A 27,764-nucleotide genomic window follows, 5' to 3' on the forward strand; every position below is an offset into this window, starting at 1 on the left:
GAAATCTTTTGCTCATTGACAATGCTGGGTACATCACTGCTGCCTGCAATGTTATTCCTGACCTGGTGACACCGCCCATTTTGTCTGTGATTGTCCGATTTTGACTGAAACAGATATGGGCAACACAGTGTCTCCAGGATAGCTCCAGTGAATGGACAATATGGAGGATTATGATAATAACTCTGCACTCAGGCTCGTCTATATTGTTGTACTATCTTAATGTAGTGGGTGAATCCGTGGATGAGTGAGTGACTGGGTGAGGTGAATCGGAGTAGGGGGGCTGCGAGATCTGTACGTGGGTTGTTGGTTGAGGTGAGCAATGAGGTGGGCAGTCAGACGTAGGGGTTGATCAGTGGTTTACATTAGGGATTAGGTTCATCAGTGGCTGAGGGCTCCTTGTCCCACTGAGGGCTCCTTGTTCCAGTGATCTGAGAATCTGTCCCTATTCCTCATACAGAGTCGTGTCTGTCAACAGGCACTGGGGCTGGTCAATCTACTGAAAGCTATTGGTGCTTGTATTCTTTGTCAGTGGCTTTGAAGGAACAGCGTGGCAGTTTGACACTTGAAAGATGGTGAATTCCAGGCATGATTTCTGCCACCATATTTATTGCAGGAGCATGTTTATTTCTCTGTGCGTGTATGTGTGTCTGTGTGCATGTGTGTGTGTGTGAGTGTGTGTGTGTGTGAATGTGTGTGCGCTCGCCCCGTATGGATATGTGCATGTGTTTGAGGCACAGTCTACATTAGAAACAGCAGCAGCAGCAGTTTCACTGGGCGTTATTGGGCATGTTAACAATCTCATTTCCCAATTCTGCAATTCAAAACAATGTGGGAGTTCAATGTCAGCATGGCATAGTGCCAGTGTGCTGTATTTACTTTCAGATTGGCGGAAACAGTATTGAGGTAACACGGCCAAACTCCATGCAGCTACCAATGCAACATTACATAAAGGCCTTGTACAGCAGGAGCCCTCAAGCTCCAGAGAACAATAACCTACAATCGCATAAAGCCCTCACTCTAATTGGCTGGAGAGTCCTCCTGGCACCTTCTCCTCATCACACTGGTGAAGCACATCGACAATGAAGGAAATGGATGTTGATCCTACGTCATCGGGGTCAGTGAGACTTTAACCACCAGATGCATTGAGCTTTTGTTCACTGAGAAAACCAAGAAGTCTGGCTGAAAGGTGCACCCCACCCCCCTAGGATTTCAGACCATGGTTTCATTTCAGCTCTCCGTCACTCCTTGCCCCCCACTCAAAGCCACCTCTCTCCCTGTGCAATGTCCTGGGCTGCCATTGACAAATACAATGATGAAGGGCTCTGGCCCGAAAGGTCGAATTTCCTGTTCCTTGGATGCTGCCTGACCTGCTGTGCTTTAACCAGCAACGCATTTTCAGCTCTGATCTCCAGCATCTGCAGACCTCACTTTTTACTCAAATACAATGACTGCCTTACTGCAGACAGCTTGTGGGTGTTCCTGGGATTGGGAATGTAACGGGAGAATATGGGATGCAGTCATCACAACAACGATGCTTAATGTGGTCTAGCCAATCAAAAATGACCAAACCAGTCAAGCCCCAGATTCACACGGGAGTCTGAATTGGATCAGTTTATTTTCATTAGATATGGCATTATTTGCTAACAACTCTACTCAATATTTGTATTATTTCATCAATAGTTTTATTCATTCAATATTATTTCCTTTGTTGTATTTGGACTCCTATTAGCAGTTCAGTCAGTGAGAGTCTGTCAGAAGGAAGCTGAAGTCTGCTCCAGGGTCATGCTCTGTGGCTTTCTCTCCCCTAGGGAATGAGAACACAATTGCAGTCAGTGCCCCATCAGTCACTTGTATTTTCACACACTATTTACAAAACTAGATTATCTGCTTGTTACAACATGGCTGTTTGTGAAAGCTTGCTGTGTGTCAATTGGCCATTGCATGTCTTAGATGGCAATGACAATGCCATATATTTCATTGTCTCAAAGTGCTTTAGGTGTCCATAAGATCATAGGATAGAGGAGTAGATTTAGGCCATTAACCCATCAAGTCTGATCCACCATTCAACCATGGCTAATAGGTTTCTCAACCCCATTCGTCTGGCCTTTCCGTGTAACCCTGGAACCCGTTCCTAATCCATAACCCATCTATTTCTGTAATAAAAACCCTCAATGGCATAGCCTCCACAGCCTTCTGTGATAGTGAGCTGTCTAGATTAGAATGGTGCTGGAAAAGCACAGCAGGTCAGGCAGCATCCGAGGAGTAGGAAAATCGACATCTTGGGCAAAAGCCCTTCATCAGGAATGATAGTGAGTTTCACAGAGTCACCAACCTCTGGCTGAAGAAATTCCTCCTTATCTCAGTTCTAAAGAGTTGTTCCTTACATCTGAGGCTGTGCCCTTGGATCCTTGTCTCTCCAATAGTTGGGACATGTTCACTCTATCTAGGCCTCTCAGTATTCTGTAAGTTTCAATGAGATTCCCCTCTCATCCTTTCAAACCCATTAAGCACAGATCTAGAGTTTTCAACTGCTGCTCCTATGACAAGCTCTCATCATTCTTGTGAATGTCCTCTGGAATCTTTCCAATGCCAGCACTTTTGGTTCAAGGCCCAAAATTGCTCACAGTATTTCAAACTCGGTCTGACCAGAGTCTTGTACAGCCTCAGCAGTACATCCCTGCTCTTGTATTCTAACCCTCTTGATACGAATCCTGAAATTGCCCTTGCCTTCCGAACTGCCAGCTGAGCCTGCATGTTAACCTGAAGAGAATCTTGAACTAGGATTCCCAAGTCACTTTGTGCTTCAGATTTCTGAAGCCTTTCCGCATTTGGAAAGTAGTCTATGCCTCTATTCTTCCGACCAAATTGCATAACCTCACGCTTTCCCACGTCGTATTCCATCTACCACTTCTTTGCCCACTCTCCCAGTCTGTACAAGTCCCTCTGCAGCCTCCCTGTTTCCTTAACACGACCTGTCCCTCTACCTATCTTCGTGTCACCTGCGTCAATGCCCTCAGTTCCTTCAACCAGATCATTAACATAGGACCACAACTTTTCATGTCATAACACTGATCCCTACGGATATTCACTCATCACAGGCTTCCATCTGAAAAAAAGACCCCTTTACCAACCCCCACCCTCTTATCATCTGCCAGTCAGCCAATCCTCTATCCATGCCAGTACCTTGCCTCTAACATCATGGGCACTTGGTTTATTTAACTGTCTTCTGTGTGGCACATTGCCAAAGGCCTTGTAGAAATCCAGCAGATGACATCCACTTTCTTTCCTTTGTCTAACTTCTCAAAGAATTCGATTAGATTTGTCAGGCATGATCTTTCCTTGGTGAAGATGTGCTGACTCAGTCCTATTTTACCGTGCTTTTCCAAGTACTCTACAATCTCATCCATCACAATAGATTCTAAGATCTTACCAATGACCGAGGTCAGTCTAACTAACATATAATTTCCTGTCTTCTGCCTCCCTCCCTTCTTAAACAGGGAGTGTTATATTAGATATTTTTCAGCCCTCTGGGACCCTCCCTGACTCCAGTGATTCCTGAAATATCACCATCAATGCCTCCACTATCTTCCTCAGTTATCTCCTTCAGAACCCTGGTGTTTAGTCCATCTGGTCCAGGTTGTTTGTCCAATTGAGACCTTTCAGCTTCCCCAATACTTTCTCCCTAGCAATGACCACTATTGTCACCTCTACCAGCTGAGGTTCTGGTATGCTACTGGTGTCTTCCACTGCAAAGACTGATGCAATATACCTTTTTTTCAAGAGGCTATGGCCTAACATACATTTTGCCCATTTCTAAGGATTTATGATCCTGGGTTACTGGATCACGGAACAGTGACATTGCAGAGGGTTCAGTGCTATCACCTCCAATACAGGAGGAGAGAAAATGTGACCAGTGTGTGACCACAAATAATGTGCAACTTGAAGACCGAGTCCTGAGAAAGTTAATGGTAATCTATAAATGCAAGTCTTTATAGATTATATTTCTCTGAAGAAATAACACTGCAGTGTTATGTTGTTCTAAAGTGTACCATTAACTATTTAAGACTGTTGATGATAACCCATTCTCACTGACAGCTGTAAATCCTTACAAAGAGGTAGAAGGTATGCTAAGTCACAGACAATTGACAAAAGGTTATCAAACACATTGAACAAGGGAAAGGTTTATTGCTTGTGGTTTCCAGATAATGTTTTGTGATTCACATGTCGGACTGTACTATCGTGGCAAGGGAGAATGGGCAAAACAATGTATCAGTAACTGCTGATTTCACCCCCATGTTTGTAGATGAATTGCAGTGCTTCATACAATCTTAAGGGCAGAGTTCATGGACACACTGTAATTATGTTCCATGGGTTTTGTTGGCTAGTGGCTGCAATGATTGATAAGGTTCTATAAGCAAATTTCTCAAGATTGATCGTTAGGATTAGCCAGCTATCTCATTGCAGCATGACACTACCAAGGTGAACAGAATGTGAACAGGATAGACTTTGTTCTTTTTACATCTAGCAATAATCATGTAGTGCACTTTGAACCATTGAGGCGTATCAGTTGGTTTGCTTGTATTTTCATCCTCTCCCATGTCACCAGAAATCCAATGGACACTTTTGCATTCTTGTCTTCTCCGATAAGTTATCATTCCAGAAGAAAGTATTTGAAAAATTAGAATGAAAGCAGCAGACCCATTGTAACTTTAATTTTGAATCTCACCTCTTCGCTTTGTCACTCGGACTAGATCGCAAGAAATTTTCATTGGCGTGAATAGGAGTGACGAAAGGAAATAGATTGAGGATAATTTGAAGCAGAGGAGAGATGAGGATTGGTGAGGCCACTTTTGGAATATTGCATGCAATTCTGGTCTCCTTCCTATCGGAAAGATGTTGTGAAACTTGAAAGGGTTCAAAAAAAGATTTACAAGGATTTTGCCAGGGTTGGAGGATTTGAGCTATAGGGAGAGGCTGAACAGGGTGGGGCTGTTTTCCCTGGAGTGTTGGAGGCTGAGGGGTGGCCTTATAGAGGTTTACAAAATTATGAGGGACGTGGATAGGATAAATAGACAAAGTCTTTTCCCTGGGGTCGGGGAGTCCAGAACTAGAGGGCATAGTTTTAGGGTTAGAGGGGAAAGATATAAAAGAGACCTAAGGGGTAACTTTTTCACGCAGAGGGTGGGACGTGTATGGCATGAGCTGCCAGAGGAAGTGGTGGAGGCTGGTACAATTGCAACATTTAAAAGGCATTTGGATATGTATATGAATAGGAAGGGTTTGGAGGGCTACGTGTCGGGTACTGGCAGGTGGGACTAGATTTGGTTGGGATATCTGGTCAGCATGGACAGGTTGGACCGACAGGTCTGTTTCCATGCTGTACATCTCTATGATTGGTTGTTCCCTAATTAAGTTGGATTGGGCTGTCTGGAAGGATGTTTCAGGAATAGTTTTCAAAAGGGGATTATTTAGATACTTAAATGGGAAAAGTTTACAAAGCTATGGGGTAGTGCTGGAGTTGGGATTAATTAGATTGTCTTTCAAAGAGCCAGAATCGGCACGAAAGGGTTGAATGGCCTCGGAATCCAACTCCATTACTGTTCCGACAGCTGAGTTGGTCACTTTTATAGTTGAATATAGTATTGTAACAAAAGGGCTTTAATTCTCACCTTGCAGTCCTCCCCTTCAACAATGCTCTGCCTCTCCATAGCCACTGGCACACTCCAGGGAGACTGAAGTGGTCACTTGAATGGCGTATGAGATGGCACCCTCTTCTCTGTGGAACTGGCAAGTGACCACACTTCCAGGAGAGAAGTGATAAAGTACTGGAGGATGCCAGTTGTGTCATAATATCCATGCCAGCTCTTTGAGAAAGCTCTTTCCCCATTGTCCTAGATATCATTCTGTTTCATGTCTTCCTTTTTGCATGGAATTATTGACTCTGCTTCCACCATCCTTTCAGGCATTGCAATCCAGATCATAATTTGCCAAGAAAAACAATCTTCTGTTTTCAGGTTCTTTTGCTCACTGCTTGGCAGACATTCATGGAGATGCTTCATCATTCTGAACAAATACATATTCCATTGTGACAGAAGGGTACAGGAAGAAGGATACCCCCAACATGGCTAACTACAGAAGGCAAATTGAAAGCAAATTGTAGACAGTTTATGGGAAATGGGTAAAGTCTTAGAATCAGAAATTTGTGAAATTGTGAGATTGTCAACTTTGCTGAGAAGAAAAAAAAACAATGTTATTTAAACGGAGAAAGAGACTGCAAAATTAAAAATTAATGACATGGGAACTGCAAAGTTAAAGATCACACAACCCCAGGTTTATTTGGAAGCACTAGCTTTCGGAGCGCTGCTCCTTCATCAGGTGGTTGTGGACAATAAGATTGTAAGACACAGAATTTACAGCAAAAGGCCACAAGCACATATGTGCTGGGAGAGCAGGATTGAGGGATCAAATGGCCTACTCTCACTAATCATGTTCTGGTTACTGATATTGCAATCAGTAAAGATAATTTCTCCCCTTCTACCTTTATTAAAACCGGTCAACATTTTGAATACTCCATAGCATCTTCTCTCAACTTCCTCAGTTGTATGCACCATATTGTCCTCACCAAGCTCTCCAGGCAGATGAACCGTTAAATCATTTACTGGGAGGGGAGGGACTTCTGAATACGAACAAGCTTGCTGCGAGTTAAGGAGGACAACACTTACCGGATGAACAAGCGAGCACCAGTGGTTCCTAACAGTGTGGCCTTATCACCTTCGACCAGGAGCATGGAACCCTCTCGCAAACCCTGCCGCATCAACAGAGAAAGTCACAGTTCCAGCCGAGTCACCCAGCTTCACAAAACTGAACCCAATGATTCTCCAGTCACTGTGTGCCCGACGTTCAGGCAACGAGGAAGACAACACAGAGCTTGATGGAGATCATTTCTGTTTTATTTGGTGAATGCATTAAAACAAGATAAGTTGCTGGCAACAGGAGAGGCGATGACCTTGTGATACTACTGCTACTCAGGGTAACTTCCTAGGGACCCAGGTTCAAATCCCAATTATGAATTCAACAAAAACAAAATTAAGAGTCTATTGATGATGTGAATCCATTGTTGGTTATCAGAAAAAAACTCATCTGGTTCATTAATGTGGGAAGGAAACTGGCATCCTTACCTGCACTGGCTTACATGTGATTCCAGACCCATCACAATGTGGTTGACTCTGAACTGCAATCTGAGAAATTAGAGATGGGCCAGTGACGCCCTCCCGTCATATATGAATTTTTAAAAAACTTGGTGACATACATGGTTCTCTGTTCAATTGAAAGCAGCAGTAACTCATCCTTTCCAAGAGGATTTGGGGATTCAATAAATATATAGATTTTTAAATCACACAATCATATTGAACGGTGCGATGGTTCAAAGGGCCAATATCTACTTCTGCTCCTTTTTCTTGTCTACCTCATCTGATTGTCTTCTTTAATATCACACAACCCTCCTGATTCATAGGACAAGACAAGCAGTTGCACTCTCTTTGCTAACCTGTCCAGGTTCACTCTATGTCCCTGAGATAAAGGACGTATTAAGCAAGGAATTTCAGACATGAGCTGCTGCTCTGAGGTACAGGTCAATGACTCACTTGATGACGACACTTGGAGTTCTGGTCAAAATCCTTCAGCTCACAGTATTGTAGTGAAAATACTCACCATGACTGGTGGTGTATCAGGTTCCTCATGGTATTGTTCAATGCGCTTTGCCCGTGTTTCCTAATAAGCAGAGGGGAGATTTTTGTTAATGTGTGATCACTGTACAACATTACACCACAGAAACAGGCCAGTCAGCCCACCTTTTCTGTGTTGGTTGACTGGAAGAACAATCTGACTATTCCCTCTCCCCTACTCCTTTCCCATTAACCTGCCAACTTTATGTTGCAGTGATGCTGGAAAAGCACAGCAGGTCGGACAGCATCCGAGGAGCAGGATTTTCCTGTTCCTCGGATGCTGCCTGATCTGCTGTGCTTTTCCAGCACCACTCTAATCTAGACTCTGGTTTCCAGCATCTGCAGTCCTTGTTTTTACCAACTTTATGTTGGTATTTATCTAATTCCTATTTGGAAATCACTACTGAACCTATTCCCATGGAGATTCCCAGCAGTACATTCAGGATCAGAGCTTTCTGCTTAAAAATCATTTCTCCTCTGCTCTTTCATATTTGGGGCCGTTAGTTATCAACCTTCCTCTCCATGGAAACAGAGTTTACATCTCTACATTAGCAACACGATTCACCTTTTTAAACACCTCTCTTAAAGTTCCTCTCTGTTCTTGGAACAACTCCAACTTTCTTGGTCTCACTACATAACTGAGCTGATTCACTCCTGGTTTCAACCTGGATTTTTTTCAATAAGCACTCTCAAAGGCCTTACCGTTTTTCAGAGAATGCGTAAAGTGTGAAAAACGTCCTTCGGCCCAACAAGTCCACATTGACCCTCCAAAGAGTAACCCACCCAGACCCATTCCCCTACCCTATTACTCTACATTTACCTCTGACTAATGTGCACCTAACCTACATGTTCCTGAGCACTATGGGGAATTTAGCTTGGCCAATCCACCTAGCTTGCACATTTTTGGACTGTGGGAGGAAATCCACACAGACACAGGGAGAATGTGCAAACTCCACACTGACAGTCGCCTGAGACTGGAAACGAACCCAGGTTCCTGGTGCTGCGAGGTTACAGTGCAAATCACTGAGCCACCATGCCACCCTGTCAAAGTGTTATGCTCAGATTTGGACAGGTTTACCAGGTTTAAAAAGGTTCTGTGCAATTTGCTTTTTTAAAAAATTCTGTGTGCTCATTTGCAAAGGCGTTGTTTAACCAACAGTTATTCATATTGGAACTCAATTATAAGCATCAGATTATCACAGCCCACAGTAAAGCTTTGATGTATCCTTCCAAAAACAGCATCTGCTTCTCAATACTTCTAATCAATCTGCTCAGACATGTTATGGCACTCATCTGGAACTTGAAGCCAGGCATGCTGACTCGGAGGTATACACCTACCCCTGAACCACAAAAGCCCTCAGGATATGGCTGATGTAATGAGTACGGAATATATCACTTCAAGCAGTAAAGAGGAATGTAGATACTCAGAACCCTCTCCACTGGGAGACACTGAAAAGATGAACATGGCTTACATTGGAAGCTGGCAAAGCTGAACTCTACTCTTTTTCATGAATAGGAATATTTTCATTGTTTTACTTGATAAATCGAGGTGCAACAAACATTTGTACTGGGAGATAATGAAACAAATCACATTACATCCATCAAACAATTCCCAGGAAAGGAAATCAGAAATGCACCAAATGAATCTTAAATTTCAAGGCAAGCTCAGGCTGAACTGTCCACTCCATCATAATGTTCCAAATGAAAAACAACTTCGTGGACTGTTGACCTCCATTTGAGTAGTTAATACATGTAGCCCCATAAAAGCTCACCTTCCTGATTTTATATCAAAAGCGTAGTTAACATAACACCCAATCATTTATAAATGTGACTTGAAGTCTCTTTATAGACATACACTGAAAGCCAACTCCAACCATCTTTCAGGCAACTCTTACTATTCACCAGTGTGGACACCAGCCTTGAGCTTCTGCAATTAACAAAGTCCCTACAAAATGACAGCAGACTGCACTACTTTGTATCACTTCAGTTTGTGTCAATGTTGAGCACTTACCCCCATGTGTTGATTGTTGGGATCTTCATCCAGGTAGTGAGGGTTTATGTTAAATGGAACCAGACCAATGCCTTTGAATGAAGGTGGATAGACAATCGGCATATCATTGGTAGTGTTGATACTGACAGTGCCTACGTTTGTCCCAGCACTGGACCCCAGGTAAGGAATACCATCCTGTAAAGTAAACAGTAAATGATCAAGCTCCGAAAACTGCATCTTGCCTTAAAACGACTGCATGACACAAACCAGTCTACCATCTGAGGCAGCCAGTGTACAACGAGTGACTGAATTTGCTTCTCATCTGCAGAGAAGCCTAACTCAGTGAGGGTTTGAGTTAGTTGCAACGAATGACACTTCCATGACATTGAGTTATGACCAAGCCAGGCTGCAGGTATAAGTAGCATTTTCTAAACAGTGACTATATTTTCTATTCAAAGTAACTCACTACTGTCTTGATATCCTACTTTATTCTGAGGGGGTGTTTATGAGAACAGCACAGATACAGGGAGATTTTGTATTGTGTTGCACAACCAATTTTAGTCTTCAGGTGACATGTTATTAATGGTATTTGAGGGGGGGACAAAAGATAACTAAACCAAGGTGTGTAGATTTAACTCAATCCTTACATTAAGTTTACGGTTGGATATTTTGCCCTTAACTTTTAGAATAAATCTTCCTGTCTACACACAGTTCGTAAACTATGCACATAACTATGTAACCCTGTAATTAGACCCTCCAGCCTGTGGTAACACTGCAAAGTCTTCAGTCGGGAATGTATTTACAGTGTCGGATGTTCACATATAGTTACAATGCAAACATAGCTACAGAATATTCAGCACAGAAAATGTTGGCTTTCTGGTCTATAATATGTAGCTCTTTCTTCAGAAGGTCATACCTGGAAGACTCTCCTGTGTATCTCCGAAACCAGTTTGTTGTCGTACAGAACTTTCAGCAGGCGAAATGTGTTCCCACCACCTGGAGTAGGAAACATTAGAGGGAATAGAAAGTTAGATCCACCAAGCAGTGACTATCCAGGTCAAACGTAAACAGGAGCCAAGAAGGTGGGAGTACGCCTGATCATGTGTGGGACTGAAGGGAAGTGTGGGTATTGATCACAGTGACTCATTGAATATTAATGAACATCGCCTGTTGCTAGACGCAGTCTATCCCAGCTCTACATATCCCACATCTGATGCTGGCATCGTTCCCAATCACACTGATTATTGAATGAAACATACCATAAAGAATAGAAGGTATAACAGTTCTGAAACATAGACACATAGATTCAAATGTCCTTCATGAACAACACATACCTTGGGGACAGATCACAGGTTCATCACAGATTCCCAACAAGGAACAGCAATGGGGCAAGCTGAGAAGGGTCAATTCATTTGCAGCTTTCTTTAGGTATCTCTGCACCAAGAGTGTTTCAATATCTTATACATGAAGTTAGTCATACTGACTTAGGCTGCAAAACTGACTACAGTGCACCTGCTTCAACTGCAGCATTTTGGGATGTAAGGCACAATATAGCTGTCACCAACTCCTGTGGAAAATACATTTTTAAAAACCTTTATGTTTTAAAAGAAAAAAAAAATTACTTCAAACAATGATTTGAGTAGTAAAATGGCTAAAGGAGAAGGTAGTGTTGGAATGGTTAAAAAAAATTCAAGTGGTTTGACTAATTTCCTTACACAGAGATTACTTTTGCTGCATAGGTAAAGCTCAGATCTGTCACTGTTTTTCCCAAGATGGAATCAGACATAGGAAACTCACAAAATTTACTGCCAAAGCAAGACATTAAAAGCAAAAGATGTGTGGATATGTAGATTTTAGTATTTAACTGATGGAAAGGGATGGTTACAGCATAATTTTCCAAATAACTCATGCAGCTGTTCCATAAAAATCCAATTAATATTTAAGTGGGTTTTACACATGGTCACAGACAACAGTCCAGATGCTTGACACCATCCAGGACATAGCAACCTGTTTGTCTAGCACCACATCCACTCCCTTCACCACCAACACTCAGTGGCAGCAGTTCATCAAGGTTCAGTGCTATGGATGGTAAACATTTCATCATAATCTGTCACTTCTCTGCATATTTTCAAGTATATAAATGACATTCTTTCCTTTGAAAAGACGTAAAACTTGGAAGCAAAATTGAGAACAGCTTGTATCTTATGGTGGCTCAGTAGTTATTTTGCCACCTTACTGTGCCAGGGACCCAGGTTTGATTCCCACCTCGGGTGACTGTCTGTGTGGAGTCTGCACACTCTCCCTGTGTCTGCGTGGGATTCCTCCAGATGCTCCGGTTTCCTCTCTCAATCCAAAGGTGTGCCGGTCAGATGAACTGGCCATGCTAAATTGCCCATAGTGTTAGTCAGGGGTAAATATAGAGTAGGGAAATGGCTCTGGGTGGGTTACCCTTCAGAGGGTCAGCGTGGACTTGTTGGGCCAAAGGGCCTGTTTCCATATTGTAGGGTACCTAATCTAAATGTTCCCCATAATACCACAGCTGGGCTTGACCCAGCAAAGGAAAAAAAGCTCACAACTGCCATATCATGTCCCTAGGAATCACAGAGCATTAACTACAACATTGCAAAGTCAAGGTATGCATTATATTGGAGAACAACTTGTATTTGCAAGTTTATGACCAGACGTTAGTAATCCACTATTGCGGGGAAGTGTTATCTCATAATGTGCAACTCATCATTTTGCCAAAACAGAAGCAACTAAGGGAGAATGTATCTAATCCCTAAGTGGCACAGATGATGTCATTTAGCCTATTGTATCCTTGTCAGCACTTTGATGAAACTTAACTATTAGAGTAATCTCTCATTGAAGCTTTTCCCAAGTTTAAACTACGTCTGGTTGACCAAGAGGAAAATAAATTTGAATGGGTGGAGCTTTCTTTCTGATTTCACCTACTTCACTTTATAGTTCCTGGCCCAATGAAAGGATAATGTTTGCTACTGACCTTGAAGAAAGCTGTTGCCAAGGATACAGAGAACTCTCTGGCATCTGATTACTATTACAATTTAATTCTGGCACCAACAGATTTATGTACAGCTTCTTCCCCACTGTTATCAGATTTGTAAATTGACCTCTCAGATATTAGAGTTGATCTTTCTCTGCACCCTCTCTATAGTTGCAACACCACATTCTGCATTTTGTTGTATTACCCTGATATACTTATGTAAGGTGCAATTTGTCTGGTTAGCATGCAAAATAATACTTTTCACTGTATCTCGGTACATGTGACAATAATAAATCAAATCAAGTAACTAATGAATAACTCTGGCATCAGATGGAATACATCTCGCAGATGACAAAGAAAAAGGAAATAGGAAGCACTAAAATAAAATAAAGAACCGTGGACACTGGAAATCAAAAGCAAAATTCTTAAGAATGGTCACTGGATCTGAAAGATTAACATTGCTTTCTCTCCACAGATTCTGCCAGATCTTTTTTTAAGAATCCTTACAGTGTGGAAACAGGCCCTTTGGCCCAACAAGTCCACACCGACCCTCCGAAGAGTAACCCACCCAGACCCATTCCCCCTACCCTATATTTACCCCAGACTAATACACCTAACTCACCTGAGTTTCTCCAGAAATTTCTGTTTTTGTTTCAGCGAGTAGAAAGTCCTGTTTATCATTCTTTACCCAAACCATTTTAAGGAGAATAGAATAAATATTGTGAGGTGCTTACGAGATGAAGGTGGAAGTTGAGAATTATGGAAGAAGATACCCTTGAAAAATATCTTTTTTCTTTAGACATGTAATGGACAGAAAAATACACACAACTTCTAAAATCAGGCTTTTCAGGCCAAGGAGATTGTTAATTTAGTCCTCATTTGACAAAGCCTAACTTTTTCAATAGTTTATACAGCAAAATGTGTGAAATGTTGAGCTGTACACTAAGATGCAAATTCTGTGCTGATCATGTTTGCAAAGTCTGCAACAATGCACCATGTGGGAGAGGAGGATAACATTGATAGGCACTTGTGTGTTTCCGTATTTAACTGCACACGTGTAGACACTAGACGTTGTAGTCAATTTTATACATTAACAAGAGAGAATGCTCTCAGTTCTGTCAGCAACTGCACATTCCAGCTTACTGCGTGTGTAAATGATTCCATTAAGCTCCTGCATTATGGTTAACTCCATCTGTCCGGCTATCCCAAAATTAGCCCTCAAAACAAATCTGCTTTCTATCCTTGTCCATGAAGTGTGTCATGCCTCCACATTCCCAATGATGAAAGTGGAAGTAACACTTTATTGATTGATGATTAATGACATCTACGTTCGGCCCAGTCAGATAGCTCCAGATTCTCACCCACAAAGATTCCTTGTGCTTTCTGTACTGCTCCCACAGGATCTGGAACTTCGTGAATACTGTCCAATCCATAACCTGAAGAAGAAAGGTGCAGATTTATAAAGGAACAAATTGACAAATAAAACAGTGTTGCCTGCATTGTTGGGAAGACCTAAGCCAAATGTTGTTTTCCACTAACTTGATTGTCTGCACTTTCCACGTCCGACCGCGAGTCTGAGTTGCAAGTTTGTTAGATTAGATTAGATTAGGTTAGGTTAGATTACTTACAGTGTGGAAACAGGCCCTTTGGCCCAACAAGTCCACACCGACCCTCTGAAGAGCAATCCACCCAGACCCATTCTCCGACCCTATGTTTACACCTGACTAATACACCAAACACTATGGGAAATTTAGCATGGCCAATTTACCTAACCTGCACATCTTGAGACTGAGAGGGGAAACCGGAGCACCTGGAGGAAACCCACGCAGATACAGGGGGAATGTGCAAACTCCACACAGACATTGCTGGAGGTGGGAATTGAACCAGGGTCCTTGGCGCTATGAGATTACAGTTACCTAACACATGCAGATAATGAGTTGCAAGTCATTTTCTGATAGTTTGTTGACTTTATTAAGATGCAGAAGTTTAGATGTGATAGAATAAATCATTAGATAAAGAAAATATAACACCATGCCACTTGAGGATGGTTCACTGATAAGAGAAGGCAAAACGGAATGTTTCGATGTGGTTAAGGTAGTGGGTTCAGCCAAGATGTGAGGTAACTCTTCCCTCGATGTTTCGCCTCTTCTGGTCTGATGTCCACCTGCCTGGTTAGGGGTCCTGGGAAGTGTTGCTGAACAAAGAGACCTTGGAGTGGCAGGTTTATAGCTCCTTGAAAGTGGAGTCAAACGAATGCCTAATCTCTAGTTTAGGAATCTCAGCAGTAAGTACTTGGCCTTATTGCATTCTTTCTGCTTTCTGGTTTTGTCACCAGGTTTATCTGGCCAGCCTCCTGCCTTTCTGGCCAGCCTCTTGCCTTTCTGTTCCCTGGTAAACACGAGCTCAAAGACTCGTATCAATGTATCTCTGCTCCTAAATGCCTTTTCCAAATTGCACCACTTCATACCACTCCTCCTCATTCTTCCCAGCAACATGTATCACTTCACACTTCTTCACTTTCACTGATGTCCACCATATACCTGCCCATCTCTCTCTCATGCTGTTCTGTATCTCTCGAAATCTGCTCCCAACTCATGGAGTTTTACATTCCATCCCCCACCATTTCAGCAGTGGTGATGTTGGAGGAGGGGGGAAGTTGTGGTTGAGGGATGGGATGTAAACTATGTTGGGTGTCTAATCTACTATGGATCTGCTCACTCCCAGCCCAGTTCCCATAATGTGGTGCAGTTGGTGAGGTGCCCACAATTAGGCAACTGTTGTCAAATCATTACCCTCAAGACACCTCCACTGCCATCATGTGTGAGGGTCTGAGAAAGCTGTGTTCTTGCCCAAGTTAGTGGGGGGACAGGGAAGAAACAGATTAGATTACTTACAGTGTGGAAACAGGCCCTCCGAAGATCAACCCACCCAGACCTATTCCCCTACATTTACCCCTTCACATAACACTACGGGCAATTTAGCATGGCCAATTCACTGAACCTGCACATTTTTTTTTGGACTGTGGGAGGAAACCCATGCAGACACGGGGAGAATGTGCAAACTCCACACAGACAGTTGTCTGAAGTGGGAATTGAACCCGGGTCTCTGGCGCTGTGAGGCAGCAGTGCTAACTATCGTGCCACCGTGCCACCCACAGGATGAAATATTTCCTTCAAAGGGATTATTGTGTGTGTGCATTGGTGGCAGCTCTCCCCTCAACTCAAAATCATTTTTCTCCCTCTCTGCTCAGCTTCAGAACCATGATCCCTATCCCCTCACCCCCACAACACATTCCCCGCTCCCCCACCTTCAAGGATGACTGAACCTTGCCCATCTAAAAGGTGACAGGGGTGTACCTGTCTCAGCAACCCTGACACTTCCTCATGGGATTGTCCAAATTGCTTGTGAATGCTAGGGTTCTGGTGCTGCTGACCTCCAGCTTGTTAAGGTCATCCACATCATGTAATGCAATCCTTTGATCAGTCCTTCTCCCAGTGAGAACAAGCAAGAGGCCAGCCAGGGTAAATCCAGTCCCATTCTTCCCAGTTTTCTGTCATCTGTCAACTTTGAAATTATATCTTGCACATGTCCAAGTGCTGGTCACCAATGTATCGCAAACAGCATTCATTTCAACACCCGACCCCTGGGGGTCATCCCTGCATCCTTCCCTCTGTTCACTACCACCTGTCCTTTGGCAAATCTCATACTCACACGGCCACTGTCCCTTTACTCCCAGGAAATCCAACTTTGAGAACAATTGGCAATTTATCAAATGCTTCCTGAACATTTATGTGAATCAACCACACTCCCTTCATCAAACTTTTTTTAATTACTTCAAAGCTAAGTCATGTCTATTTAGCAGTTAGATGCAACAAGATGTCCCTGCACATTAATCCCAACAAAAGCAGCACTGTCTTAAACACATCAATGCTGCATGTCCACCTGACCTGGATATGTATCATTGTTTCTTCATTACTAGGCCAAATGTCCTGTCAGAGAGCATCATGGGAGCACCATGCAGATCAACAACACTTTACAGAGGAAGTAGGGTTAGACAATGACAGCATCATTTGCACCAAACTAATTTTCAACATTACTGCTCAGTGAGAGACTTGGAAAGACCCACGCTTATAAAAATCTTTCATGAATTCAGAATGCTCCGAAGTGACTTTCAGTCAATTTTGGCACACCGAGCTCCCATTCATATAATCTTGGCTGAGAGATAAATATTCGCTGGAGCACAAGGGAAATTGCACATTCTCTCTCTCTTCCCCCTCACCACCTCTCCCCTCCTACTGCATCTCTTCTCCTCCATTCTCAGACCTCCCACCACATTCCCTCCCTCCCATCTCTCCTCCTCTCACTCCTCTCCTTCCCACCCCGCCTGGAAGGATATTGGTGGCCCTTGGTTGAACACCTCAAACAAGAGATGACACTGCCAACAGTGGAGCACTCTGTCAATGCTGTACTGCAGCATCAGTCTACATTTTATGCTCAAGTCTTTGGAGCATCAAGTCCCACAGTCTTCTAAATTCAGAGATGAGCACGTTAACAACCTGCACTCCGGGGTGTGTGTCTGCTTTTCTTGGTGCGAGTGATCAGAGAATTGATTTGAAAAGAGCAGCACAGCATGAACTAGAACTATACACTCAGTGGACAATTTTCTTACCCAGACTTTCAAATTTACACCGTGCTTTCTTGGCATATGCATCTCTGTCATGCAAAGCATACGGGATAAATAAAATTCTCTTCACTTTGCTGCAAAAGAAAGCAAATTAATAGGAGTCAATGGAGAGCAAGTAAAAAATAATTTCAACACACTAGATAAGTTATAAATGACTGGACAAGACCATGGTGGTACTGCAGATGCTGGAGATTACAGTCAAGATTCGAGTGGTGCTGGAAAAGCACAGCAGGTCAGGCAGCATCCGAGGAGCAGGAAAATCAATGTTTCGGATAAAAGCCCTTCACAGGACTTTCCTGACGAAGGACTTTTGCCCAAAGCATCGATCTTCCATTGGATGCTGCCTGACCTGCTGTGCTTTTCCAGCACCACTCTAATCATGGTGGGACAATGCTGTTTGTTAAATTTGATGACAATACAAGGTGTTACTTTAATTCTCATACTGCCGCCACAGTAAAAATATGTTTTCCAATTGAAATTGAACTAGGGACTAATTGGGGTAGGATATTGACCCCCTTTGTCAATCTAATAGTTCAAATCTAATAGTGTTTCAGATCTCCAGTTTTTTGATTTATTTTAAGTTTCCTCTTTCATGAGATGAGGACACCACTGCCAAGGCCATTATTTGTTGACCATCCCTAACTGCCCTTGAATTAAATTGCTTGTCAGGACCATTTCAGAGAACAGAGAAGAACCAATCACATTGCTGTCGGTCGGATGTCCTTCGCAGCCCAGACTGGGTCAGAATGACAGACATTCTCTGAAGGAGATGGATGAACTAAGTGAGTTTTTAACAACAATCAATGAAAGCGTTCATGACTGAGATTGAGTTTACAATCACGGATTCATTAATTCAGCTTAAGTTCCATCAGCTTCCACGGTGGGTTTTGAACACGTGTTCAAAGGACGAGTTCAGGGGTTATGGATTAGAATCCCAGTGACACAGAAATCACAGCATCCCACAGTGCGGGGGCAGGCCTTTCAGCCCTGAGGCCACACCGACCCTCCGAAGAGTATTCTAGTGGGACCCACCCTGTAACCCTGCATTTCCCATGGCTAATCCACCTAGCCTGCACATTCCTGGACACTATGGGCAATTTGGGCGGCCAATCCACTTATTGCACATCTTTGGACTGTGCAAGGAAAGTGGAGTACCCGGAAGAAACCCACACCGACTCCCACAGCTACCTCGATTTCATCTCTTTCCACCCTACCTCCTGCAAAACTTCCATCCCCGTATCATCAGTTCCTCCACCTCCGCTGTATCTGCTCCCAGGAGGACCAGTTTCACCACAGAACACACAAGATGGCCTCCTTCTTTATATACCTCAATTTTGCTTCCCACATGGTTGAAGATGCCCTCCAATGCATCTCATCCACACCCTGCACCCCACCCCTCGAACCCCACCCCTCCAACCGTAACAAGGACAGAAACCCCCCCCACCCCCCCGTCCTCACCTTCCACCCTACCAACCTTCGCATAAACCGCACCATCCACCGACATTTCCGCCACCTCCAAACGGACCCCACCACCAGGGATATATTTCCCTCCCCATCCCTTTCCACAAAGATCATTCCCTCTGTGACTACCTGGTCAGCGCAACGCTCCCCAACACCCTCCCGTCCTGGCACCTTCCCCTGTCACCGCAGGAATTGCAAAACCTGCACCCACACCTCCTCCCTCACCTCCGTCCAAGGCCCCAAAGGAGCCTTCCACATCCATCAAGCTTTCACCTGCACATCCACCAATATCATTTATTGTATCCGTTGTTCCTGATGTGGTCTCCTCTGCATTGGGGAGACTGGATTGGGGAACAAAGCGCTTTAGGGAACATTTCTGGGACACCTGCACCAATCAACTCCACTGCATTTCAACATTTCAACATTCAAGCCCAACATTTCAACTCCCCCTCCTACTCTGCTGAGGACATGCAGGTCCTGAGCCTCCTCAACTGCCACTCTCTCACCACCCGACACCTGGAGGAAGAATGCCTCATCTTCTGCCTCGGAACAATTCAACCCCAGGGCATCAATGTGAACTTCACCATTTTCCTCATTCCCCCTCCCTCCACCTGATCCCAGTTCCAACCTTCCAGCTCAGCACCATCCTCATGATCTGTCCTACCTGCCAATCTTCCTTCCCATCTATCCACTCCACCCTCCCCTCTGACCTATCAATTCCATCCTCATCCCCACCCACCTATTGTACTCTTTGCTACCTTCTCCCCAACCTCACCCCCCTCCCATTTATCTCGCCACCCTGGAGGATCCCTGCCTTCATTCCTGATGAAGGGCTTTTGCCCGAAGCGTCGATTTTCCTGCTTCTCGGATGCTGCCTGACCTGCTGTGCTTTTCCAGCACCACTCTAATCCAGAACATAGGGAGAATGTCTGCGTGGAGTTGGTACAGTCACCTGAGGCTGGGATCAAACCTGGGTCCGTGGCGTTGTGAGACAGCAGTGCTCACCGTTAGGCCACGGTACTGCCAGGCCGCATAAGCTAGGCTTTGCCAGTATAGAATACTGATGAACGATCCCATTGAGAAGATGAAAAAGAATTTAATAAGGTAGACAATGAGAACCAATTTTGTCTCTGGGGAATCGAGAAGAGCAAGGCTAGTTGGGAATCATGTCAGGAAACATTTTGTCTGGAAACGCAAAAGACAGAGGAATTCAAGAATTCTGTCCCCCTTGGAAGCTGTTGAAAACCTGAATAAGCTTTTACGAACTAAGTTTAGGTTTTTTTTAGAATTCCTACAATGTGGAAACAAGCTCTTCAGCCCAACAAGTCCACACTGACCTTTCGAAGAGTAACCAACCCAGAACTATTCCCCTATCCTCTATTTACTCCTGACTAATGCACCTCATCTCCATATTCCTGGACACTACAGGCTATTTAGCATGGCCAATCCACCTAACCTGCACATCTTTGGACTGTAGGTGGAAACCCAAGCAGACATGGGGAGAATGCCCGCCATCGGGGAACAGGTACCAGCCGGTCTCGCAATGGTTTCTACCCTCCTGTTGATGGAATATTGAATGGACTCTCAAAGTCTTAACATTTGCCTGTACTTGTGTTTGTGCTTTTGCTGCAGTTTACCTATTAGTTATTATCTATGCTACCTAACTATGCAATCTGCCTGTATTACTCACAAGACAAAGCTTTTCACTGTGCCTCGGTACACGTGACAACAAATTGAATTCAACGTGTAAACTCCACACAGTCACCTGAGGCTAGAATTGAACCCAGATCCCTAGTGCTGTGAGGCAGCAGTGCTAACCACTGAACTACCTTGCCACCCTTAAATCTGAGGTAGGTAACATTTTAGAAACTGAAAGAACTGAGGATGTTTGGAATAAGAAACAAAAACAGTAATTGTTGGAAAAGCTCAGCAGATTTGGCAGTATCTGTGGAGAGAAATCAGTTAACGTTTCGGATCCAGTGACCCTACCTCAGAACTGATGGTAGCTCGGAAAGTGTTGGTTTATATGCAGAAAATGGGGTGGGGGGAGGGGGGAAAGGAGTAAATGATAGATAGGGATAGAGCCCAGAGAGAGAGAGAACAGCTGGACAGACAAGTGGATAACGGTCAGCCGAGAGGATGTATAGCTACTAATGGGAACTATTATTGGCTAACAGGGAGTTTTATGTAATAGCAGACTATGTGATAACAAGGCCTGGGCTGTGGGGAGGCAGGTGTCTCAAATCCTAAAATTGTTGAACTCAATATGGAGTCCAAAAGGCTGTAGAGTTTCCCAGGCAGAAAACGGGGTGTTGTTCTTCCAGCGTGTGCTGAGCTTCACTGGAGCACTGCAGCAAGCCTGAGACAGAGATGTTGGCCAGGGAACAGGGTGGGGTGTTAAAGACACAGGGAACTGGAAACTCAGGGTCCGTTCTGTGGACAGAACATAAATGTTCTGCAAAGGATCATCCAGTCTATGCTTTGTCTCCCCAGGCGAGAGGAGCTCACATTGTGAGCAGTGAATGCAGTGGACTAGATTGAGTGAAGTGCAGGTAATGTGGCGTTTCACCTGTAAGGTGTTTTTGGGCACTTGAATATTGAGGAGGGAGGAAGTAAACAGACAAGTGTTAAACGTTTTGCAGCTTCAGGGAAAGGTGCCATGGGGCTGTGGGGAGTGCCCCGAGTGGAGGAGGAGTGGATCAGGGTGTCCCAGAGGGAACAGTCCTTGCAGAAGGGTGGAAAGCCGGGGGGGGGGGGGGGGGGGGGGGGTTATGTGTGTGTGTATGGAATGTCCGTCTAATGGTGGCATCTTGCTGGAGGTGGCAGAAATAGCAGCTAATGATCCTCAAGATGTGGATGCTGGTAGGTGAGGACAAGGAGGACCCTATTGGACCCTATTGCTGTTATGGGAGGGAAGAGAGGGGGGTGAGGGCAGAAGTGCGGAAGATAGGTCAGACCTGACTGAGGGCCCTGTCAACCAAGGGGCTGGGAATCCTCAGTTGAGGAAGAAGGTGGACACTTTGGAAGCTCCTTTGTCAAAGTTGGCTTCATCAGAACAAGTGCGACGGAGATGGAGGGATTGGGAAAATGGAATGGAGTCTTTACAGGGAACAGGCTGCGAGGATGTATAGTCCAGGTAACTGTGGGAGTCATTGGGTTTATAGTGGACATCAGTGTCCAGTCTATCCCCAGAAATGGAAACAGAGATGTCGAGGAAGGGAAACGAGGAGTCAGAGATAGAGGGTAGGGTGGAAATTGGAAGCCAAATCGATAAACTTCCCTAATTCTGGATGAGAGGGGGAAGCAGCACCAATTATCTCATCGATATATCAGAGAAGGAGTTGTGGGTGAAGGCCGGAATAGGACTGGGACAAGGAATGTTCTATGTACCCCCATAAAGAGATGGGCATTCCTGGGGCCAATGCGAGTTCCCATGGCCACCCCTCTGACCCGAAGGAAATGGGAGGAGATAAAAGAGAAGAAGCTGTTGAGGGTGAGGATGAGCTCGGCCAGGCAGAGGGTGGTGGTGGGTGGGTGGGGGATGGTTCAGGCCTTTGCTCCAGGAAGATGCAGAGAGCCCTGAGACTGTCCTGAAGGGGGATGGACGTGTAAAGAGATTGCAGCTCCACGGTAAAGAGGAGGCAGCTAGAGCCTGCAAACCAGAAATTCTGAAGGGGCTGCGAACTGTGCGGGGGATGGGAGATTGAGTGCTCACTCGCCTCTACCTCCTTCCCAAAACCTACATACAGGACCTCCCTGGGCAGACCCATGGTTTCTGCCTGCACCTGCCCCACAGAAATCATCTATTCCTCCCTCAACTTGGGATTTATTTCTCCCCTTGACCAGTCCCACATACATCTGCAATTCCTCTAATGCTTCACGTCAGTCTCAGAAGTTTCCGACTGCGGGTTCCAGCCACCTTCTCTTTACCCGGGATGCGCAATCCATTATTCGGATCATTAGCCACCATTTCCGCCAACCCCACAGGGGATGCCACCTCCAGACACATATTTTCCCCCCCCCTCCCCCACCCCCCCCTTGTCAGCCTTATACAAGGACTTTTCCCTTCCGGACACCTAGTCCATTCCTCCTTCACTCCCAACACCTCTCCTCCCACAGCCACATGGCACCTCCCGCTGCAATAGCAGAAGGTGTAACACCTGCCCATTTACCTCCTCCCTCCTCAGTACCCAGGGGGCCAAACATACCTTCCAGATCAAGCAGCACTTTACCTGCGCTTCACACAATGTCATCTCCCGCATTCGCTGCTCACAAAGTGGTCTCCTCGACATTGGGGAAACGACTGGGTGACTGCTTCATAGAACATCTACTTGCTCCTTCCACAAAAAAAGACCCTGAGCTTCCAGTTCCCTGCCGCTTCAAGACACCACCTTGTTCCCCAGCCAACATCTCTGTCTCAGGCTTACTGCAGTGCTCCAGTGAAGCTCAGCACAAGCTGGAAGAACAACACCCCGTTTTCTACTTGGGAATCTTACTGGCCTTCTAGACTCAATATCAAGTTCAACAATTTTAGGCCTTGAGGTATCTTCTCCTATTTTACCCACCCCCACACACCAGGCCTTGTTATCACATGGTCTGCTATTACATACAATCCATTGTTAGCCACTAACGCAAATGGCTTTTCATTCTCTCTTGCTGATCGCTATCCACTCGTTCTGTCTTTCCAACTGTTCTTCTCTCTCTTGGGCTCTATCTCCACCTATCATTTACTCCTTACCTCCATCCCGCCACCCTTTCGTCTGCATAAAAAACTTGTTCCTCATTAAAAGTCACACAACACCAGGTTATAGTCCAACAGGTTATTTGGAAGCACTAGCCGTGCTCTGGTCTCCACAACCACCTGATGAAGGAGCAGCGCTCCGCAAGCTAGTGCTTCCAAATAACTCTGTTGGACGAAAATCTGATGTTGTGTGATTTTTAACTTTGTCCACCCCAGTCCAACACTGGCTCCTCCAAAACATAACTTTTCCCTTGCTACCATCAGTTCTGAGGAAGGGTCACTGGCCTCAAACATTAACTCTGATTTCTCTTCATAGATAATTTTTGTTTAGCAAAGATGTTACTAAATATGGGCCAAAGGCAGGTATATGGAGTTAGCCCACAGATCAGCCATGATCCTACTGAATGGTGACCTGGGCTCCAGGGGCTGAATGGCTCATTCCTGTTCCTACGGGGATTAAAAGGTTTTTGTCAGGAATGGCTATTTAAGGTTTTTGAAGCAAGACAGGTGGAATGGAATTAAGATGCAGATCAGCCATGATATAACTGGATTGAACAAATTATTTGGGCTGAATGGCCTGCTCCTGTATCTGTGTCATGGTTTCTGATTGTCAGGCTGGCATCTATATCATGAAGCAAGACAATAATTGTCTGTGGTTAGTCGTCAGTTTCCAGGGCTGACTGTGGGGGAGATATTTTAGCCCTTCCTTTCTTAAGCAGATCATTTAAATATTACTTAGGGGCACAATGAGGCCAACGATATCACATGCACATATGCTTTTGAATACTTACTCGCCAAAAAAATTGACTATTTGTTCCTGGCAATGTTCCAGGTAGCTGCCTCCATACATTGTTGAGTTTGAAACCAGTAACGCCCTGCGTTTCATCTTGACTCTCCTCAGGATATTATTTCTGGTAGAGCTCCTGCAAAGTGAAAACAGAAGTTGGAAAATGTCAACCTTCTGCTGCATAAAGACCCCAGAACCTGGGAGCGAACTCTGGATTTTACGGAGGCTACGTTGAAAGTGATACTTTGAAGGAAGACCAAATTTTGTGTGTGCTGCAGGTAGATCAGAGAACCTCTACAGTGTGGAAGCAAGCCATTCGGCCCATTGAGTCCATGTCAGCCATCCTATCAGCATCCCATCTAGACCCAACCTCCAGCCTATTCCTGTAACCCTGCATTTCCCATGGCTAATCCACCTAGCCCGCACATAATGGGCAATTTAGCATGACCACCATCTAACCTGCATATCTTTGGACTGTGGGAGGAAACACATACACAAAACAGGGAGAATGTATAAACTCCACACAGTCAATCACCCAAGACTGGAACTCAACCTGGGTCCCTGATGCTGTAAGGCAGCAATGCTAACCACTGAACCACCATGCCATATCACTGCCCTTCTCTTCAACTTGTTGGTTATAATAGCGTTAAACCAGCTTCAGTGATATACACAAATACACTAACTGGTGTGGAATGAACTCTAAGACATTATTTGGCTCTTGGTGTTCTGTCTCTGAATGATTCAGTGCCACTTTCTTTTATTGGTGTGTGTTTATATCAATGATTTTTCTCAATGTTGATTTTACACATCAAAGAAAGAACATCTTGTGTTTCTAGGGCTTTTTACAACCTCAAAACATCCCAAAGTGATTGATGCTGAATGAAGTATTTGTGAAGTGTGGTCACTGTTGGGCTTAGGAAATGCAATGGTCCATTTCTGCATAGCAAGCTTCTACATACAGTAATGCAGTCATGACCAGATCATTCGTTTCAATGCTGATATTGGTGACAATTCTCTTTGCCTACTTCAAAATAGTAATGTTAGACATTTTATGAGCGGGCAGGTAGGTACTCAGTTTCAAAGGCCAGTGTGAACACAGGATTGCCATTGGGGCAACAAGAAAAACATGGATTTGTATGATGTCCTTAGCTGGGTAAAAATGCCACAGGCTGCTACACAAGAGCAGCATCCACCAAAATTTGTTACTGAGCTAGATGAGCTAGAGGTGGGACAAGTTAAAAAGATAACCTTTGACTTCCATCATTAACTGGTGAATCTTCGAGTAGGGTTACTTGCACATTTCAATCGGTATGATCGCTGACAGTTTACACAAAGCCATTTCATACAGGATAAACAATGGCATCAAAAATAATATACATGTGACACTATCTTTCTTTGTTGGGTTGACATTCAACTTCAAAAAGACCACCTTTTTGTGTTCATTCCTAATGGGCCAGGCCTGAGAGACTGTAGGATGTCCAATCATCTTCCAGAATCTACAGGTTGACATCTTGTTTGAAATTGAACACAACCACAGTCACTCTGAAATTGAACACAACCGCAGTCACTCTGAAATTGAACACAACCACAGCCATTCTGAAACTGCATCTGACCACAGCTATTCTGAATTTGAATATAACTACTGCAATTCCCAGACAGATCACTGTAATACCGCTGGTGCAAACTTTAAGTTTAGGTTAAAACCCCAAAGAACTGTGGATCCTGTAAATCAGAAACAAAGACAGAAACTGCCAAACCTACTGGGCTTTTCCAGCACTTTCTGCTTTTGTTAACTTTAGATCCATTTTTAAATACCTTCCATCAGGAAATAGTCAAAAGATGCAGATGCAGCGCTGTACATCCCTCCAGGTAGCAACGTCGGAGCAGACTGGCATTGTCCTGGGGGAAGGCATTGAGTGCACCACCTTGGCACCATCCCATTCAGCTGGATTTCCTGGTTACTCACTGCCAAGTGGGTGTCAATTGCTTAGATTAGATTCCCTACAGTGTGGAAACAGGCCCTTCGGCCCAACAAGCCCACACTGACCCTTCGAAGAGTAAACCACCCAGACCCATTTCCCTCTGACTAACGCACCTAACACTATGGGCAATTTAGCGTGGCCAATTCACCTGACCTGCACATCTTTGGACTGTGGGAGGAAACCAGAGCACTCAGAGGAAACCCACGCAGACACAGGGAGAATGTGCAAACTCACACAGACAGTCGCCTGAGGTTGGAATCGAATCTGGGTCCCTGATGCTGTGAGGCAGCAGTGCTAACCACTGAGCCACTGTGCCATCCTCTCCAACCCCCATCTGCCATCTCTGGGGTAGATGTCAGGTTCCGCTCAATATTGATAATAATTCTCCAGGTACGCAATGGTCTTTAAAAGATGGCACCGGCACCAGATATGGTGATCCATTCCGGGATATTCTGGTGGTGGAAAGGTGTTCAGGGAACAGCGAGTGGAAGGATCGAGCTAAATGCAGAGAAGGGCAAAGCAAGGGCAAGGGGTTGGTCATGTGATGAGGCGGATTTGGTAATGTGCGGCACCAAAACACACTAGACCCAATGAAGCTGACATATCGCCAAAAACAATTGTGAAGGTCCAGCCCACAGCCCTTTCTCCTCACCGCTGCTGAGATAAAATCCTAAAACTGACAACCTCACAAAACACTCATCATTTGAACTGCGGTGGTTCAAGAAGGCAGCCTGCTCTCACTTTCACAGAACAGCTTAAAAAACAAGTGGACAATAAATTCTGACCTTGTCACCCATGCTCGCAACTCAAGAATGACTGGAAGAAAATCTCTAGCCTTGCAACGCCTTTGAAACCTCCACTCCACAAACCACGACAAGCAAACATGTTGTTACACGACCCACTTGTGTTGGGTGGTCTCCTTCCGCTTTTTATTAAAGGCTGGCGCAAGCAACACCTGAAGAATTGAACCTGACAGTGAAGGGGAGTGAGACAGACTAAAGGTCAACACCTGAATGACGCCTTTGTGGTGATTTCAATGGACAGATCCAAACTGGGCTTCAAATTAAACCGACCTCCGGATGTGTCTGCAACTTCTAAAGTTACTTTCACCCCTCAATAACTCTGTAACAATGAACTGTACTTGTTTTCCCTGTGAACCAGCCTCCGTGTTATAATTCACTGCTGAGCACAGGGCAGCAACTCAGCATCGAACCACAGCGTCTGCACTTCGACCTCAATAAACAGCTGCATGTAAACAACTGAGGGCGTAAGCAACTTTCACATCCTGGGCTGATCTAGTTTCATTTTATAAATAGAGATGGCAGCCTTGCAGCAGCCCCAGCTCTTGTGGCTATGTATCAGCTTCTGAGGAACGTTCTCCATTCCCCAGACTG

At 44.6% G+C, this 27,764-nt stretch overlaps 1 protein-coding gene across 1 annotated transcript; it reads right to left on the reverse strand.

Moving 5' to 3' along the window:
• Positions 1 to 1,681: 1,681 nt before the first annotated feature.
• LOC132817578 (alpha-aspartyl dipeptidase-like) lies at positions 1,682 to 27,450 on the reverse strand. Its single transcript, XM_060828087.1, has 9 exons — positions 27,380 to 27,450; positions 24,393 to 24,524; positions 17,385 to 17,473; positions 14,077 to 14,151; positions 10,631 to 10,710; positions 9,736 to 9,909; positions 7,711 to 7,770; positions 6,723 to 6,805; positions 1,682 to 1,804 (listed from the first exon to the last, which is right to left on the reverse strand). The coding sequence occupies exons 2-9, from the start codon at positions 24,485 to 24,487 to the stop codon at positions 1,738 to 1,740; spliced, it is 723 nt and encodes a 240-aa protein (XP_060684070.1). The 5' UTR covers positions 24,488 to 24,524; positions 27,380 to 27,450; the 3' UTR covers positions 1,682 to 1,737.
• Positions 27,451 to 27,764: the final 314 nt, after the last annotated feature.

This window comes from Hemiscyllium ocellatum, chromosome 7 (assembly GCF_020745735.1).
Source record: "Hemiscyllium ocellatum isolate sHemOce1 chromosome 7, sHemOce1.pat.X.cur, whole genome shotgun sequence".
Lineage (NCBI taxonomy): Eukaryota > Metazoa > Chordata > Chondrichthyes > Orectolobiformes > Hemiscylliidae > Hemiscyllium > Hemiscyllium ocellatum.

Excerpts from the sequence above, each read along its gene's own strand:
- LOC132817578 (XM_060828087.1), bottom strand. The coding sequence starts at position 24,487 with ATGAAACGCAGGGCGTTACTGGTTTCAAACTCAACAATGTATGGAGGC. Across the intron at positions 10,711-14,076 it reads AGCACAAGGAATCTTTGTGG|GTGGTGGGAACACATTTCGC; the intron begins GTGAGAATCTGG and ends TTCCTACTCCAG. Across the intron at positions 7,771-9,735 it reads CCAACAATCAACACATGGGG|GAAACACGGGCAAAGCGCAT; the intron begins GTAAGTGCTCAA and ends TCTGCTTATTAG.